We start from the raw sequence: 16538 nt of genomic DNA, 5'->3' as shown, positions 1-16538 counted from the left end.
AGATTAAAATTTATTTGTTTCTTGTGTGTCCTGAGTGCTCTGTGGCGAACCAGGCTGCTGATGCGCCCAGCTGGTGCGGCCCTGTCCTCATATGCTGATCCTCAAGACACCTCCCTTTTATGTTTAGGTACCTCCAGTCGGATTCCCTGTGGGCGACATTGAGGGAGTTATCGTCCTCCTTTGACAGCCTGCTGACGGACCGGACCATCACCTGTGACATGAACACCACCAGCGGACCGGTTGTGCTCATGAACAGTGAGTAGATCGCGCTATGGCCGCCGATGATCGGTTGTAGCGATCCATGAGCATTTTCCATCTCTGGAATCAACATTCGTGGATGGAGCTTTTCGCTCCACCATCCCATGGTGATCTATGCTGCTGCCTCCACCATCCCATGGTGATCTATGCTGCTGCCTCCACCATCCCATGGTGATCTATGCTGCTGCCTCCACCATCCCATGGTGATCTATGCTGCTGCCTCCACCATCCCATGGTGATCTATGCTGCTACCTCCACCATCCCATGGTGATCTATGCTGCTGCCTCCACCATCCCATGGTGATCTATGCTGCTGCCTCCACCATCCCATGGTGATCTACGCTGCTGTCATCGAGCCAGCATTGAAGGCAATCCCTCTTCAAATCCATCTCCACTGTTCTTCGTTTGTTGGATATCAGCGGTTGCCATGGCGCTGCGTGACGTATGTTTGAGCGCCACCGGAAGTGTATCACGTGATTGCTCCCTAGCCGCTGTATCCTGTTCTGGGCTGCGTCACATTACGTCAGTGTAACTATGACTAATGTTTAAATAACGTTGCAGTGATGTTACTGAGCGGGAGCGACAACTTCGACGTGATTGGCCCCAGAGACAGATTTCCGAAGCCTGGTACATCCAAGGATCACGACCTTGTACCAAGGTATGGATAGTATTTCATTCCCAAGTGGGGATCAGCTTTCCAGATTGTCAAAATGTGTGACAATCGTGCTGTTGTCTTGATAATGAAGCCATGCTCCATCTATCCGGCTTGGCGTGCACTTGGGATGTAACGCTATCTGCCTGGCTTGCGGTGCCTGAGCACCAAAACGATATACTCAGGACGCATGTTATTAATGAAAGCAGAGAAGGCATCTTATTCCTTCAACGCTTTATCTTAACTTGGTTGGAGCAGGCTTGCCTACTCGAAAGGCTTTTAAAACTAAAGATAATTTAATTCTGGACTGCCGGTGGCTAAATGCACAACTATGTTGTAGCTGGGGATTTTAAAACTTCAACGTCCAAGCCTGGGTTGTATGTTTGAGAGCGGTTAACGTTCTCTACATGCCTCCCGCTGTTTGCCGAAAGTCGTCAATTAAGAAGACTTTTTATTGACGCTATTTTGCACCCAACTGGTGCGGAATGAATTGTTATTATTTATTATTACACGCCGCCCGCTGTTGGGTGGGCCAACCACAGCACGCCAATCGTCAAGTACTAAGTAATCGTAATTATTTTAAGTTTTGCTGCGATCGCTGACGTAGCAATATCCACCGATGACGACATCGCTGGTGATGTGATGCTGAGCGACAACGAGGAGTCCGGTTCATCGAACAAGGAGTTGTACCAGGTAACGTATGCACGGCTGCTCGTCATGTTTTTGGTAGGAACAACGTTGACCAGGTTCTCATTCTAGCTCTATCGCAAGCGACGGTTCGCCAACTGCCTGCAAGCTAACAACCGGTCGGTGTTCCCCATCTCTGTCGTCAACGTTCATCTGCGATCAACGCTTCCAATCGACGCCGAATCTCCTTCACGCTTGGTTGGGCGATTTATCAGCGTCATTGATGACGTCCCGCAGCATGATGACGTCGGCAGCAGCGGAGCAACATTGCTTGACAGCGTTAAGTTGAGCCGTAGCGACGTGATATCCGTGGACGATGACGCAGAGAACGACAATAGCGCGCTCACCATTGTTGCGCAACAGCACGAAGACTTGTCGACGACGCTGCACCGATTGGTGGACGCTGTGCGGGAGGCCGGTGTCGTAGGTGAGTACTTTTGTGTCGTTCCAGCAACTGGAAATTTATCTAAATGCAACCCAAGATTATTATGCAAAGATAACCGACGACTTTTGAATGGGTAAAAGGTCGCTTGCGCCAACTTGAAACGCCTATGCTGGTATATTGACTTCGTTGTAACTTTAATGATTTGTTTTGTATATCAGGTGTTCCGATTCTGCAACTGCGGAACGATCTGATTGGTTGCTCATCGGTTGACCCCGCTCACATCGACGAAGCCATCCACGTGCTGTGCGACAATGAGGTCATATACAGTGTCGGGATGTACAGGTTTGTGACGAACCGTGTTTGCCTCACCGATCTCTTCCTGGCTTGTTCATTTTGTTCCAAGCCTGTCTATGATTGTGACGTAATACTTATTAAATGGATTTATTTCACGCTCTGAGAGGACGGCGGTAGTTGGTGGATTATCGTAGTGACATCTGGCGTCTCGAGCCGGCCACTTCAAGCTTGTTTGTCTTACTCTAGTCGTTGACAAGCCACACGCGGCTGTGTGTTGTGACGTAACATAGCGACATTGAAACTACGGTGCCTTGCAGCCCTCGTGCCGTTCTGAAGTCGTACGCTGACAAATGGTTCGTCACTGGGAGAATCTTCAAAGGAGAGAGGACCCTGCTTAGAGACGTCATCCGGCTGGAACTGGAGGGAACCACTAAAAGGTAGAGGGGACTTGCTTTATCTTACTATTAAATGTCGCATACCAATTTCTCTACGGTGGACACGGTGGTGTTAGATGAATCATCTTCTAACATGACAACAAAGCATTGTTGAGGACACCACACTCATTGCTGGCAGGCGATTGCGTTCTAACCAGACCTGACTTAAACTGGTTGTTTGTATTCATTCAGGCATGACGGAAAGCACCTCGCATCATACAAGCACCCTAAGAAACGTCACTTGGCTGAGACTCCCAAAGCACCTCATCGTCGAATGCTCCTGGACCAATCAAATCACAATGACGTCACGCCACCTCATCGCAGCAACGATGACGTTACATCCACGAGTACAGCGCTACCCAGTGGTGCCACACATAACTCGACGACATTGCTGTAAGTTTAATTGTTCACATCTTCACTTTCACATTTTGTCACCGCTCCGCTTGCAAGCGATAAGAACCTGCTCATTCCGGTGCGTTCGTAGAACTTTCAAAAGAGAACAGACTGGACAACACCAAAAGGAGAAGGTAAAATTCATAACGGGAGAATGTCGCTTTTTGGGCACCCGTCGTAATAAACTAAATTGGTTAGAGTTAGACAGAATAAGTATTCATGACCAGGAGAGTCTTCAGGAACACGAATGGCATATCCTGAATCAATATAGTTCGACATTTTGGCGCAGTACTTTTCGAACAAGTTTGGGTCTGCAATAAACCGCTTTTTCAAATTGTTTAGTCTCATTAATGCCATAAAACGATTATTGGGTCGAGAGGGCTTTTCCTCTTTCCACAAAAGCCCAACCGAGTAATGGCAGGATAAGTATTTCTCAATTTCCCGAACAACAGATTGTAACTTTGATTAACAAAAAATACATGTAACATTACAATTAACTTGTTGAATTTTGTAGGCGATCATACCCCTAGCCTAGAACCTAGACAGAAACCCTAAATTACCCCTTTGGAGTTAGAGACTCAGAATGTCTCAATAAGATAAAGAATACACTAAAAATATAGCCAGACATCAAAACGCCTACAGCGTCATACCACTAATCGCGTTGTTGGTTAGGATGGAATCGTGCAATTACGAGCAAGTGAAATTCCTCTGTCGACCTTGGCACAACGTGAGCGGAGAGACCAACTACAGGACAGCCAAGCTTCTACTCAGTGGGGTCTTTGCTTATGTAAGTCAACTGTCTTCATTGCTTTATTGAAACATTGGCGAACCTGTGTCGTCAAGCTGACGTCATAATCAAATGTTCTTGTTGAGTTTGAACCGATGCTTCGATGTCGCGGGGATGCTGGTGGTAACCAGGTTGTTTCCTCAGATATTGTGGCATCCCGGAGTGACGTTGAAGAGTCTGGCGGAACATTTCATACGAATCATGCAGCAGATCGCCCTTCTCGAGCTTTTGCAGGTAACCGGCTTGCCTGACGCGGCGCGTCATCTCTTTTGACGCTCATGTTGCAATCGTAACTCTGATTCCACGTTATTACTTTTTGAAACCAAGATAAATAACAATTTATTGTAGCTGATAGATCCCCATTTATTCAACTTGTTCGATAAATCGTCCACCAACGCGGTGTTAGTGCGGTATAGCTTTAATGTTGCCCACGTGGAAATGCATCAAGTATTGTTGCTCTGTCCTTGCGGCTACAATAAACCAGGCTTCATCCTGAGGGGCCTGGTTCAAGTTTCGAGTCGTCATACTTAGTTTGGTCACCCTCTGAATAGATTTATAGTACTGGTGGGCTTGAACAGTGCAAATGTTTCTGTGGTGAGGCTGACACCAGTTTGATGTTTCAGCGTGGCCCACCCAGCCCCCCATCGTGACTAACTATGCCACTTTCTTCCCAGAAACTAATAGCCTGCCAGTGCGTCACCAGGAGTCGATCTCCCATCTGCTCTTCATGGGACTTCTTCGAACCCATCACGCGCAACGTTACCGACCACATGACGTCACACGACGACGATTACTTCACTGTGACGAAGAATGGAATGCTACGCATGAGTGCACTTTGCGAAGAACTTGATAAATTACAAGCCAGCCATGAGATGGCTCCATCGAACCTTAAGTCGCGAGATGTCGCTCTTGATCCGGCCGTCAGCCATTCTTCCGGGTCGTGAAAGTGGCCCGGGGAATCACCTCATCGTGTCAGTGTTCTTCCGGTTTGTCGGTGGCGTGCCAGTCACAGATTACCTTTTCTGGCCACTTCCTTCATCAATCTCTTCAGGACAGAGCTGACAACAGAACCGGACTTTATGTTGCGGTCCGCTTATGAGGACCGATGTCAAGCTTGTGGACGGGTTGGAAGCTAGCGTGGTGGTCGTACACCCCGAGATTTATCCGCCCCGCTGATTGGTGGATTATTTCAATGCGTCCTTGAGGTGTACAACTGTACACGAAGATTGACATTCTTACCTTCCCGGTGGCTTACTCCTACTTGGCAAGTTATGAGAAGGGATGGATCCACGATTACTTGCCTGATCCACTATTGCAGTTTCTTTAGTTTCCAAATTGATCGATTGCGACAACTGGTCATGAAACTTTCGTGCATCATCCACCAGGTCCATGGCATGGGCCCACCACGTAATTTCTTGTAAGTCATTACAGATCCTCGGCAAACCTCTGTTGCACCTTCATAACAAACTTGGATGAGAAATCATGTCGGTTGTGCCGACTCAGTTTGGTGTCGTTAGCATAAAGTAGCCGACTTTGTGCTACAAGGACAGCGCTCTCCATAAACCCGTTGAGGAAATTGCTTGGTATATCTCTGGTGTATTGTAGGCTTGTTGCTGACTGATGCGATCGAAACAGTGAAAGAAATGTCTTCAATCACGAGTCAATTTTATTAGCTACAGTATGATTTCAAAGTTTTGTTGCGTTGTGCAAATATTAGTTTTCAAATCGCTTCCCCGAAATATGACGTACATCCGTGTCAAGCATGCTGTCCTGGGATCAATCCTATCAAGCTTGACCTTGCGAAATGTAAAATCTTAATAGTTTATTTCATCCCAAAAAAGGTGGAAAATAATCAAAATAATGTTGGTGAACGTGAGCTAATTTCAGCGTTTTGTAAGTAAAGTTATGCTTTTCCCTTTGATTTATTTTGAAGTAATCAGTGCTTGCAGTTACTTTGAAAGCATGTCCGGCTGTTAAGCACACTTTGTGCATTCATGTGATTGTCTGCAACACACAACCCACCACCAGTAACCTCATTGCGGAGGACGCCGCTTGGTGGAGCCAAATACCGTTAGAATATATAATACTGTGTTATCGAGTGTCTGGATTCTTTTACCTATCCCTAGCGGTCGATCGCCACCAGATCAAATGTGAAAGTGTTTCAATCATGCCTCTGTGGTGCTGTCATCGTGTAAGAATGTATGTGTGTTCTTACATGAACAATAAAACACCTTTTTGTAATGACTTGTACGTGTGCTGCTGTGACGTAAGCATCACTGGGGAGTGGGAAACCCACACCGCAATGCCATCCCTGTTTTCACCAGCACAACCTTGTTGGATAGCTATAAGTTGCCTGTGAGGACCGGAGCCGGAGTAAAAAAAATGGCATCCTCTCAGGGAACGTATTTATGCTAAAGCACGTCATCAAGGTGGCGTTTATTTTTCATTGTGTTTGTGCAAGAGACGCCAAGAAGATGATAGTGTGTTTCGCCCATGAGGCTCATCTGTATCGCACCACTAATTCATGCCACATAGTTCTGATCCGCTGCTTTTTTCAGTCAATTGAATTGTTGTCTTTGTGGAAAGTTTGTTTAGTTGTTTTTATTTCACAAAGGTCACATGTCAATTCTTGCTACACTCGACTGCCGAGAAACACACGTTTTTGGGAAAAGTCTTGATGGCTAGTGTGGAGGCTACACCAGTATGGTTAGCGAAACACAATGCTCGCTGTTCTATAGTCAGGTAGTGCTGACGCCAGGAAGATCGCTCCTTTTTAACAAGATGATATTAGTTTAAAAACTTAGCACAAGTTTTTTTAAACTGACTTCTGAATAAAACCAAACCTGACAAGTTGCTTGAAGCAATTGACTGACTTTTATTGACAAATTTAAGTTTTCTATCCAGTGTGATTAGCTTGAATGACGCAATGTTATAGTAATTAATGTTTAGCCTACATAGTTTAAACTTGCTCTGGTCTAAACTGACAATTGATCAATTTTGCTTGCAATTCGGGTAAGGAAACTAGTGCTGGTGTTGCATTTATTGAGCCGCAACGCGATTATTTTTCACGTATGCACAAAATCTATATTACGTATGACATCGTCAACTTTCCTATAGGCTACGTATAACTTACGTTACATTAGACGTTGAAAAGAGGAGGGGTGTCGTCTGCCGAGACTGATCTCTGTGGGACAGCATTTTTAAGATGCGGTCTACTAAGCTTTCCGGTGGCAAGGTAAAACTCCTGTTGTAGATGAGCTCCATGATCATTGTTACCATGTGTCTGTCCGGTAGGTGGAGTAGATTGCGGACTCGGCCACGGTATGTTAGGCATGGGCAGAGGTGGGCAGTAGCGCGCTACTTTTGTAGCGGCGCTACTTTTTAGTTGGAGTAGCGGCGCTATTTTTGTTCCGCGGGAGAGGCGCTACTTTTTTTCAGTCGCACTCCCGCTATGCGCTACTTTTTAATTTAAATTGAAAAAATGCTTGTTTTTTTGCAATACTGGCGTGGTCAAGCAGCTATATAATCGGCTTGGTTGCAAAGTTTCGGTCTTTTCTAGCTGACGTCAACTTCTTCGGCGAATATCTCGTGTGATGAAGCCTATCTGCCAGGCTTTAGACATTCTCCAGGGCGATTCCAAGGCATATTACGGAGTCTTGCTTCCAACCATCACAATTTGCAGGAAGAAGTTGACGAGATCAGTGATCTTGTGACCCTGTGAGGAGTTGAAAGTGAAAGTCCTTGAAGGGGTGAAAAAACGATTCAACAAGTGCTTCAACAACATGAAATGCGTTATGGCATCATGTCTTCATCCCTCCTTCAAGACGTCGTGGCTACAATTTTTGCACTACGTTTCCACGGATGATGCTGACGCACTGCGAGAAAAAGTCAAGACAGATGTAATTCGACTGTTGCGAGAGACATCAAGCCAGGTTGATACCGAGAAGAGTGACACCAACACCAGTCATGACTCAGAGTCTCCGAGGATGTATTTTTTGGAGTGTTTGCGGCATCCCGTGAAACGTCTGTGCAGAAGGAAGCAACAATTGTGGACGCCTTTTTTTCGGACAAGAGCAAGTCCTTGAGCTTTTCGAATACTGAGTTAAAACATCTGTTCATTAAATACAACACCCCCATTTCTTCCAGTGCTGCGGTGGAGAGACTTTTCTCTGTTGGAAAAGATGTGCTTTAGCGAAAGCGGGCAGGACTTAATGAGTAATAATGACTCTCATTTTGAAATGCTCTTGTTTTTGAAAAATGCGTAACAATAAATTTCCCTTAGAATGTGTTTTCTATAACGACGTTAAAATGACAGCGTAAACGAATGATAGGCTAACATTTGTTTTCAAGGTCATTTTTGCGTCACTAGGGACTTGAGTGTTACCTAGTGTCATTTTAGACAAAAGTAGCGGTAGCGCGCGCTACTTTGTCCCGAGTAGCGGGTAGCGCGCTATTTTTGTAAATTGGTAGCGGTAGCGCGCGCTACTTTGGCCCAAGTAGCGGGTAGCGCGCTACTTTAAAAGTAGCGGGTGCCCACCTCTGGGCATGGGTTGTTGCTGAATCAACAAACACAGCCTGCCGAGGAGTTCTCCTCAATGTCCTGAGTGAGAAGTGTTGATCTACTGTTGACCTCCCGTGCCGGGATCTCAAGGTTGTCTATCGGTTCAACTGATAAAACTAAACTTATTAATGTAAAAATATATTTGTTTATTGTGCATAAGACACAATGGCTTTAGTGGATCTGAGATCGATTCCTGGTCGGGCTGAGCAGAAGGCTAATAATGGTGTCGACTGTGTTCTTTCTTCCATAACGCAGTGGAAATAAGTGGGATGATAATCTGGTGACAACTTAAATCTGAGATAGCCTAACATGAGCCTTGTCGCTAAAAAGACCAAAGCCGTTGTAGAGCGACAATAAATAAAACCATACATTATTATTATATAAGACTTAACAATCCTGGTTGTTTAATGATTGAAATTTCTTTCCTTTTGTTTCAATATAGGGAGCCTAAATGTAAAATCTTATCTTGGCAAAAAAAAATTTGCACCCCCAAAAACTAACTTCCCCTACGCTTATGATGAACCATGAGGAATTTGAATCAAAATTTACTGTACAGTGAAAAATAGTTTTCATGCAATACGGTACGCCATTATGCTGTTTGTGACGAGACAAAATATCTCGAAAAGCTTTTCAACACGTCTTCTGGTTGTAGACTGATTATTTGCGTCACATGAACTAGTGGGAAAGTGCCAGCTGTCCTTCCTAGGGATAGAAAATGATGTTTGCATAGAAGGGACCTATAAAATGCGCATTGACTCGTCGTATCGAGGGATTGGGTATTCGTATGTGAGTCTCTCAATCGAGTAAAAATGTTTTAGAACTACCAGAAATTTTATCAAAATCTCATAAGAAAACCAGCTAGGCTACGTGTCCCCTCCAAGAAAGTTTACAGACGCCTCCACTCTTTGTTTGTGCAGACCGTTCCAATATAAAGTGATGATCACATAAAGAATGTCATTTTTGTGGGCTTCAGATTTTTGCTACTATTTTTGTCGCAGAGTGTAAGTCAATCAAGGTTTCATTATGCAAACGAGGTTGAATAATATATAAAAGCAAAACAGGCACATACTTTATTTAACTTGTCACTGGTCAATCCAAAAAAGTTTTAATAAGTAGGCCTACATGATAACATGAACTAATATTTGTCCGCCCCGATAGCTCAGCTGGTTAGCGCGTGACTTCTGGATCGAAGAAGCTTCAAGATCAAGCGGCGCTGGTTCGACTCTCCGGGCGTGCGCTTGAGCAACGCATTCCAAGGACTGCTCTCCATTCAGCGGCATCTAATGGAGGGAATAGTTCCCAAGCAACAAGACTTCAACAATCGGAAACTTCACTCTGTCAATCTCGATGACCGGGCCGCGTCAGTGATTCAAAGCCTCTACAAGTATGCGAAACTGCCAGGATTAAGCTCTGCAAGAAGTTTTCCCAGTCCGAGGATAAAGACTCATCAAACATCTTTTGCTGTGAGCGAAACAATTATTATAGGCTCCCGATCGGTTATCTTGCATATGTTGTTGCTAACACAGCCTCCACTGCTATTATCAGCTTTCATATTTACACTTCATCATTCTTCTCAATGCAGTTTGCCTCTTTGTTTAGTTTTCAAAATGAAACTTGCGTTTGGTTTAGTTTTGTTGTCCATGGTAGCCATGGCAACAAGTTTCGACTTCCTCCACAACGGTGAGTTCACATAATTTAAACTTAGATTTTTCAATTTCACTCAAAATTGACAGATCCACTAAAAATTAGTAGTTTATTGGAGTAATCAAGTTTTCTTGAAAGAAAAACTTGAAATCGGGAATTCCAAAAGTGGAATAAATCTGTCGGCTTATTTTATTCTAGGTTTGCCTACAAAAATTGTTCGCATGGTTATTGAGTCGTTCACGTTCCATCACCATTCGTGGAAGCAGAACGGTCCTCAGATGCAGGATACTTCGACTTGAAATTGTATTTAGCTACGATCGTGCAATAACTTTCGATGTAACTCTTGGTTTTTGGGTCAAGTAATGCAAGTCCAACCCGAAAGCTCAGTTGGTTAGCGCTGACCTTTTTGAAAGAAGAAGCTTAAAGATCAAGCGGCACTGGTTCGAGTCTCGTGGTGTGCGCTTGAGAAACGCACTCCAAGGACCGCTCTATTCAGCGGCACCTAATGGATGGAATAATCAGGAATAACCTATCAAGGCTTGGTAAGTCCAAGGATAGAAGAGGAAGAAGCTCTTTTCTTTTGCATCACCAGCATATGCGAAAAAAACAAAACGAAAAACAATACAAGATTACAAAGTGAGCTAGGTATAGATTCAGAACTAATTATATATATCGAAAATAAATAAAACAAGGTCAGATGCAGTTTGGCTTTAGTAATTTTGTCGACAAAAGCGGAATCAGTTGCACTGTCGTGTTGTCAGGGTTTTGATTGAGATCCAATAAGAAAAAAACTCCATCTGTAAATCGTTGATTTTCAATAGAAGAAAGTGCACGCGACATTTACGAGTTTAATTACACAATAAGTGGTGTGGTGTCATTAGCAAACTTTTTATTCAAATAAAACTTTAGTAGTTCTACAGCAACATTGTCTATGCTTGAACAAGAACTTCACTGATGAGACCTCATTTGCGTGGCAAACGTTCTATGATAGACTATAATTGAACTTGTTAATTAATTCACTGTGATATGCTACTTTATTATTTTTTTGTTTATTTTTCACTCAAGCCATGGCGATCTTTTTCCTACGTATCAGCCTATGCATAGGCTACAATCTTTCTTCATATTTCTGCTATAATTAAAGTGATGTGACCCCACACAACAAGCTCTGATAAATGTGAATTTTGTTTCGAAATTCGTTGCTTTACTTATAAACCAATTCAATAATTCTTTCATGTCAGCGTGCAATTAGATATCTTTACTTTTCAGGGGTGTGCACTCTTTGTGTGCAACAGGGCACCAAGTCCACCTGCTGTTCTGGCAACGCACTCTGTGAAAGTGAACTTGGGAAAAGTTCTTGCAGGATCACAGAGGCAGTTCGAAGCGACTTTTTGATGGCTGACCAAGAATTTGCAAGTAGGCGACGATTGATTGATGATTATCTAAACCGACCACCTATTCTAGATGCGTGTGTTCAGTGGCGTACGCAAGGAAGGGGTCATTCGGCCATGCCCCCTCCCCCCCCTAAAACATGCTGTGTTTTTCATCGTTACTGTGATTATGTAGTTCAAACATGTTATTTATGAGAGTGGTCTGAGAGAGCAGGATCGTATTAACTGCCCCTGTGCCCCCGGTTAGGAGTCTCACTGCTATTTAGGGGCTCACCCATATCCATATTTAGATGGTACAGCGTTTTATGGCAATTTCAAATAAAAAATGTGACAATACTGCCTCCCAAAACTCGACATTTTATAGTTTAAGTGCATTCATCGGGTTTTGTATTGTCTTTCAACGGCCGATAGCATAAGACTTGTCCAACGTTAAATGCTCGTGAAACAGCAAAGGTGTTCGATATTGGCAGACAAAAGGATTGACAGAGATTATCCAGCGTATAGCCTACATTTGCATCTGAGATCATTTTATTGATTCAAAATTTTTAGTTGGGGCTTACATTGCATTCGAAAAGATACTCCACAACGCCAAATGTTTTTGAACTACTTTCAGTGGCCTAGCCTACCTTGTTATGTTGTAGGTTTATTTTGCATTCGACCCAGCGTCTTATTTTATATTTTATTTTTCAAGACAAAAGTTACGTCATTCTTTTTTTCCTGTTGCGTTTCAAGAGTGATGCATTTGCAAGTTTGCGAGACGATTTTTTCTTTGGCATCAGGTCCAAATTGTGCTCTGAAAACAACTTTGCAGAATCTTCGTTTTTTTCAGTAAAACTCCATAGCCCTTTGCATTGTTATGTAAGATAAGATGGAGTCCTATTAATAGATTATGGAGTCAGTCTGATGTTTTTGATCTAAATTTACAACCGATTGTTTAAAAAATATTTTAGGCAACGTCACTAAGAAAATGGGGTCCCAGTAATGGATTTTATTTTGGAGGGGAGCGTTAGAAATGGTGCTCACACGGCCCTGTAGGGTAGGCCCTCTTTTTTGTTATATATGTTCAGAGTGCGGTAATTTTTGTTTGAAGTAGGCTACCGTGATAAATTGCATTCGATATCTAAACTTTCACAGAAAAGTTAGATATATGCTTGTTGAGCTAATAACATTGCCTGTCAATCGAACTAATAGTTTTTACTATCCGTTCAAGCCTATTAGGCTATCATGCTTTTCATATTCGCATATCTAATAATTCCACCCGTAAATGCAGTGACTTACACAAAGACCTTGAGAGTTTATATTTCACCAACATATAGCTTGGGCTACCCACCATGGCCAGACTGTAAAGTCGCATTGATGGCGAAAAATAAAATGATATGAAATATGTTGATCAAATTATCTCGAATAGGCCTACCCCTCTCCCCCAGTAACAAAATCCGGTGTACGCTACTGAACGCACCCTCAATACGCGTGGTTTGTTGGGGTAAGTCAACTAGGCTACTCCGTCTACGTAAAACAATACATCTGACGTCAAGAGCGTCATAGCATATTGATTGGTTTTAATAGAAAATTAATCCAAATGAGTAACCTAGCAGCTACAAAGTAAAAAATTATCATCAATGCAAGCTGAATATGGTAAGCTATTCTGATATCATATAACGCACCGTACTAGTGATTACCACCAAATGGGTATTTTGTTAATCTTTTCATTTTGTTTCGATTCAAAAAACAAAAACAATACCCCCACCCCTTTGAGAAAATTTGCATTGCGTGTGTTCATGCTAGGGGAAGACGGGGCAAAGCGGGACGCGGGACATAGCGATTTCTCACGTTTTGTACTCTTTGGCTCCCTCTAACCGGAAGCACTTGTTAGGCAACTATAAACTATATTTGCTGTGGAAAAATGGCGACTGGCAGAGCACAACGCGTGTCGTGAGGAAGTAAAATGTGTTTTGGCATGGTTTGTTATAAGAAAGAGATGGAAAAGTAGCTACCACATTCGCTAGCATAAGCAAATTTGTTGGTAGCTTTGTTTTTATCTTAGACTTTGAGACAGTATTTGTTGGTAACAAAAGCAACTTTTACCTAAAACTTTAGGCTACAGGTTTCAGCAGAGATGTTATTTTCTAAAGGCTATACTTTGGGGCAAAGTGGGACAGCTGTTTTTAGGGCAAAGTGGGACAGTGCATTAGGGCAACATGAGACTCTATAAGTCTAGATTGCATCTGCGGTTTATCTGTTGATTGAATTTTTGTTTACGACTGTTTTAGCCTTCAAGATTGTAAAATATTTATCAGCATTCATTTATATTGTACCGGTAGGCCTACACAATTTAATTCTGACAATGGTTCGTCGCTATGAATAAGAGAAAAACTGAAATGGGTAAATGGACGAATACCAATATTAAGAATGCAACAGAATATGTGAAAAGCAAGAAGTTGTCTTTGAGAAAAGCGGCTAAACAGTGTCAAGTCCTGCAAAAATGAAATGTCCCGCTTTGCCCCACGGCTGAGGCAAAGCGCATTTAAAAAAAATGTATTTTTTTATTTGTACTATAACAGTAAAATGATTCCGCTTGATCTTCGAACCAAAAATGCTGACCAACTAAGGCTTTCGATTAAAAAAAAAATTAACTAAATCCAACCATCACTGTTGCTAAAATTATGTTTTTACAAAAAGTGTCCCGCTTTGCCCCGTCTTCCCCTAATTAGGACGAAAACTGTAAACGTATTTTAACAAGGCTGCCAGATGCATGCTTGTCAGTTGTGATTTCTTTTTTTCTAATTGTCTGAATTTGATGTTTTTAGATTGCTTTCAACATTCAAAACTTTTTGATTGATTGAGAAGGTCTTTTTGTTGCTAAAAATCTTATGGACACCCACGGATGCCTGGTCTTGAGTGGCTTTGTATTGAGTCAATGCATTCTACTTTGCAGACGCTTTATACGAGCACGGTAAGGAGAACTTCTGTTCCATCTGCTGCGGGTTCGACACTGAGTCATCTCGCTGCTGCAGCGGAAGAACCGCCTGCTCGTGCACGAGAAATCTCGAACCAAGTTGTGTCGATTGAAGTCTTCACTCCACATCGACTCAATAAAAAAACGTTTGAATATTTTGAAATGATCAGTTAATTTATGTAATTATCTTGCAACAACATATTTGACTCCAATAAACCTTCACCGCACTCAGATTATGACGTAATTATTGAACTGGTAAAGCGCAATGGAAGCGACGTTTGTCAACTGGATAAAGCGGAATTACTAATAAAATTCCCTACATACGATGAGTTTATATTTAGCGCTTGCGCAAGCACATGGAGCAAAAATACACTTCATGACGTGCCGGTGGAAACCATCGTCACAAGTCATGGGAACGCTCCATCTGCAGCGAGGTCACGTGATAGGCATAACCTTTCACACGCACGCACATCGCCAACTCAACGACAGTTTCAGGATCAAACAGAGCACAAATGGCGATTCCTGGGGCCATATCTAACCGGCGATCAGTGACGTAACCAGTTCCATTTTACAGGAGGGGGGCAAGGAAAAAGATTTTTGAAAAAAGGGCAACATTTTCAATGACGTCATAAACGAAGGCGAATTGATTTGCTTTAAAAGTGAGGTTAACGTCAAACTTTAATTGACGATAAAAGATTAAGTTTCACACAGCACAAAATTTCGTGAAAGGCAAATAAGTAGCCTATAGCAGATCCAGAGAGGGTCTCCCCCGAGCGTTTTTGAGAAAATTACTTTAACATTGCGTATTTGAGAGTATTTTCAGTCTGAATCAATAGTAAAACTCTGTCAAATAATGCTGTAACAGAATGCGAAATGTTTACTGTAGTTGCGGAACATAAAATTAAAAGTTGTAATAATAGAGTAGACCTAATGGTTAGTTCAATGGTAGGCTTCAGCGTGTCAGTAAATATCGTTCGCATAAACACAACACAGCAGCCTACTTGTCTTATGTTTAATTAAACTTTAATATTAGATCTTGCGCGCGGAGCGTCGAACGTAGAAACAAACGTAAGAGACATTCGTCATAGCACACGACTAGAAAACTGTGTTCCGAAAGCCAGTGCAACTCGATATTGTCACAGAGAACTCGCAGCATCAGGGGGGCGGATGCCAGGGGGGCGGATGCCGGAAGCGGGGGGGCAGGGGGGGCGGATGCCCCCCTGCCCTAAAATTTTCTTTGGATGGGGGGGCAGGGGGGGCAATGGTGCCCTTTTAAGGTCATGTAAGCTACTGGACATTTTGTAATATAAAAAATTCTGCTATTTTCTTTTAGCCTGAGTTAATTAGCCTATAATCTTTCACTTTTGCCTCAAAATAATATTCACGACACAAAATGCTGTATCACAGTAGGTTACATCAATAACATAGCATGATGCCCTTCCGTGCCATTGTTTTTCGTATACCAGCATGTAGTTCTTGTATCATTACTCGATAATGAGCCATTGTGTAGATCACAAGCATAATTTATTGAAATTCTACTACTCTCATGCTTCTCCAAAGACGGTTTTGTCACAACTATGTTTGAACTTACCAGCAGCTGTGAAAATCAAACGCCAATGATTCGAGGCACCACTAACAACCGTTTTGCATTGCAGAGGATCAAACGTAGGGCCGGATGGCCGGGATATTGTTGATGGCAGACTTATGAGAAAAGAAAATGTTCCTTGCGGTCTTGGTTTTAGTTAGAAATAAGGTCTGGGTGATGCAGAGTTGTAGGAAAGTTAAGGAACGGTATAGACGTCTTAGCATAACAAAGAGTGTGAGAATCTGGAAGTCAAGAATTTTTAGAAAGAAACGTGTAAGGCGTTATGATATAGCGTCAAATCAGGAAAGGTGAAGAAATGATAGCTTTGCGTGGTAGGGTTAATAAAATATTATTTTGGAGGCGTTATAATCAACTATATGTGAGTTCAATGTTCAGAATACTGTAGGCCTATTGCTATTGTAGGGACCCGTGATGAATATTCATCGCTTTTAACCTTGTGCAAAACGTTTTTCTCCTATGGTGTTTGCGTTTCTTAAAAAACTCACGTGTTGTGA

The 16538-nt window shown here is 42.7% G+C and overlaps 2 protein-coding genes across 3 annotated transcripts in view; both read left to right on the top strand.

Moving 5' to 3' along the window:
- The window catches only part of LOC145787966 (general transcription factor 3C polypeptide 1-like), a 39959-nt gene extending 33660 nt beyond the window's left edge, over window positions 1–6299 (top strand). For both annotated transcript variants that reach the window (XM_082599805.1, XM_082599804.1), the window contains exons 40-49: window positions 128–255; window positions 819–915; window positions 1494–1602; window positions 1669–2023; window positions 2200–2323; window positions 2593–2712; window positions 2902–3102; window positions 3775–3889; window positions 4034–4123; window positions 4564–6299. In XM_082599805.1, the coding sequence (XP_082455931.1) occupies window positions 128–255; window positions 819–915; window positions 1494–1602; window positions 1669–2023; window positions 2200–2323; window positions 2593–2712; window positions 2902–3102; window positions 3775–3889; window positions 4034–4123; window positions 4564–4833 (1609 nt within the window). In that variant the 3' untranslated portion in view covers window positions 4834–6299. The remainder of the gene's footprint in view (window positions 1–127; window positions 256–818; window positions 916–1493; window positions 1603–1668; window positions 2024–2199; window positions 2324–2592; window positions 2713–2901; window positions 3103–3774; window positions 3890–4033; window positions 4124–4563) is intronic.
- Window positions 6300–10037: 3738 nt separating this feature from the next.
- On the top strand, window positions 10038–14663 carry LOC145787068 (uncharacterized). The gene is made up of 3 exons (XM_082598780.1): window positions 10038–10130; window positions 11361–11507; window positions 14418–14663. Exons 1-3 carry the CDS (start codon window positions 10058–10060, stop codon window positions 14549–14551), a joined length of 354 nt encoding a protein of 117 aa, XP_082454906.1. The 5' UTR covers window positions 10038–10057; the 3' UTR covers window positions 14552–14663.
- The last annotated feature ends 1875 nt before the right edge of the window (window positions 14664–16538 follow it).

The sequence above is a fragment of the Aplidium turbinatum genome, chromosome 18 (genome assembly GCF_918807975.1).
Source record: "Aplidium turbinatum chromosome 18, kaAplTurb1.1, whole genome shotgun sequence".
Classification (NCBI taxonomy): Eukaryota; Metazoa; Chordata; class Ascidiacea; order Aplousobranchia; family Polyclinidae; genus Aplidium; species Aplidium turbinatum.
This window is presented reverse-complemented; position numbering and strand designations above follow the sequence as displayed.

What these genes read in the sequence shown, in the direction of transcription:
- LOC145787068 (XM_082598780.1), top strand. Translation starts at nt 10,058, where the DNA reads ATGAAACTTGCGTTTGGTTTAGTTTTGTTGTCCATGGTAGCCATGGCA. An exon ending in TTTCGACTTCCTCCACAACG is followed by an intron (nt 10,131 to 11,360) that starts GTGAGTTCACAT and finishes TTTACTTTTCAG; the next exon opens with GGGTGTGCACTCTTTGTGTG. An exon ending in GGCTGACCAAGAATTTGCAA is followed by an intron (nt 11,508 to 14,417) that starts GTAGGCGACGAT and finishes TCTACTTTGCAG; the next exon opens with ACGCTTTATACGAGCACGGT.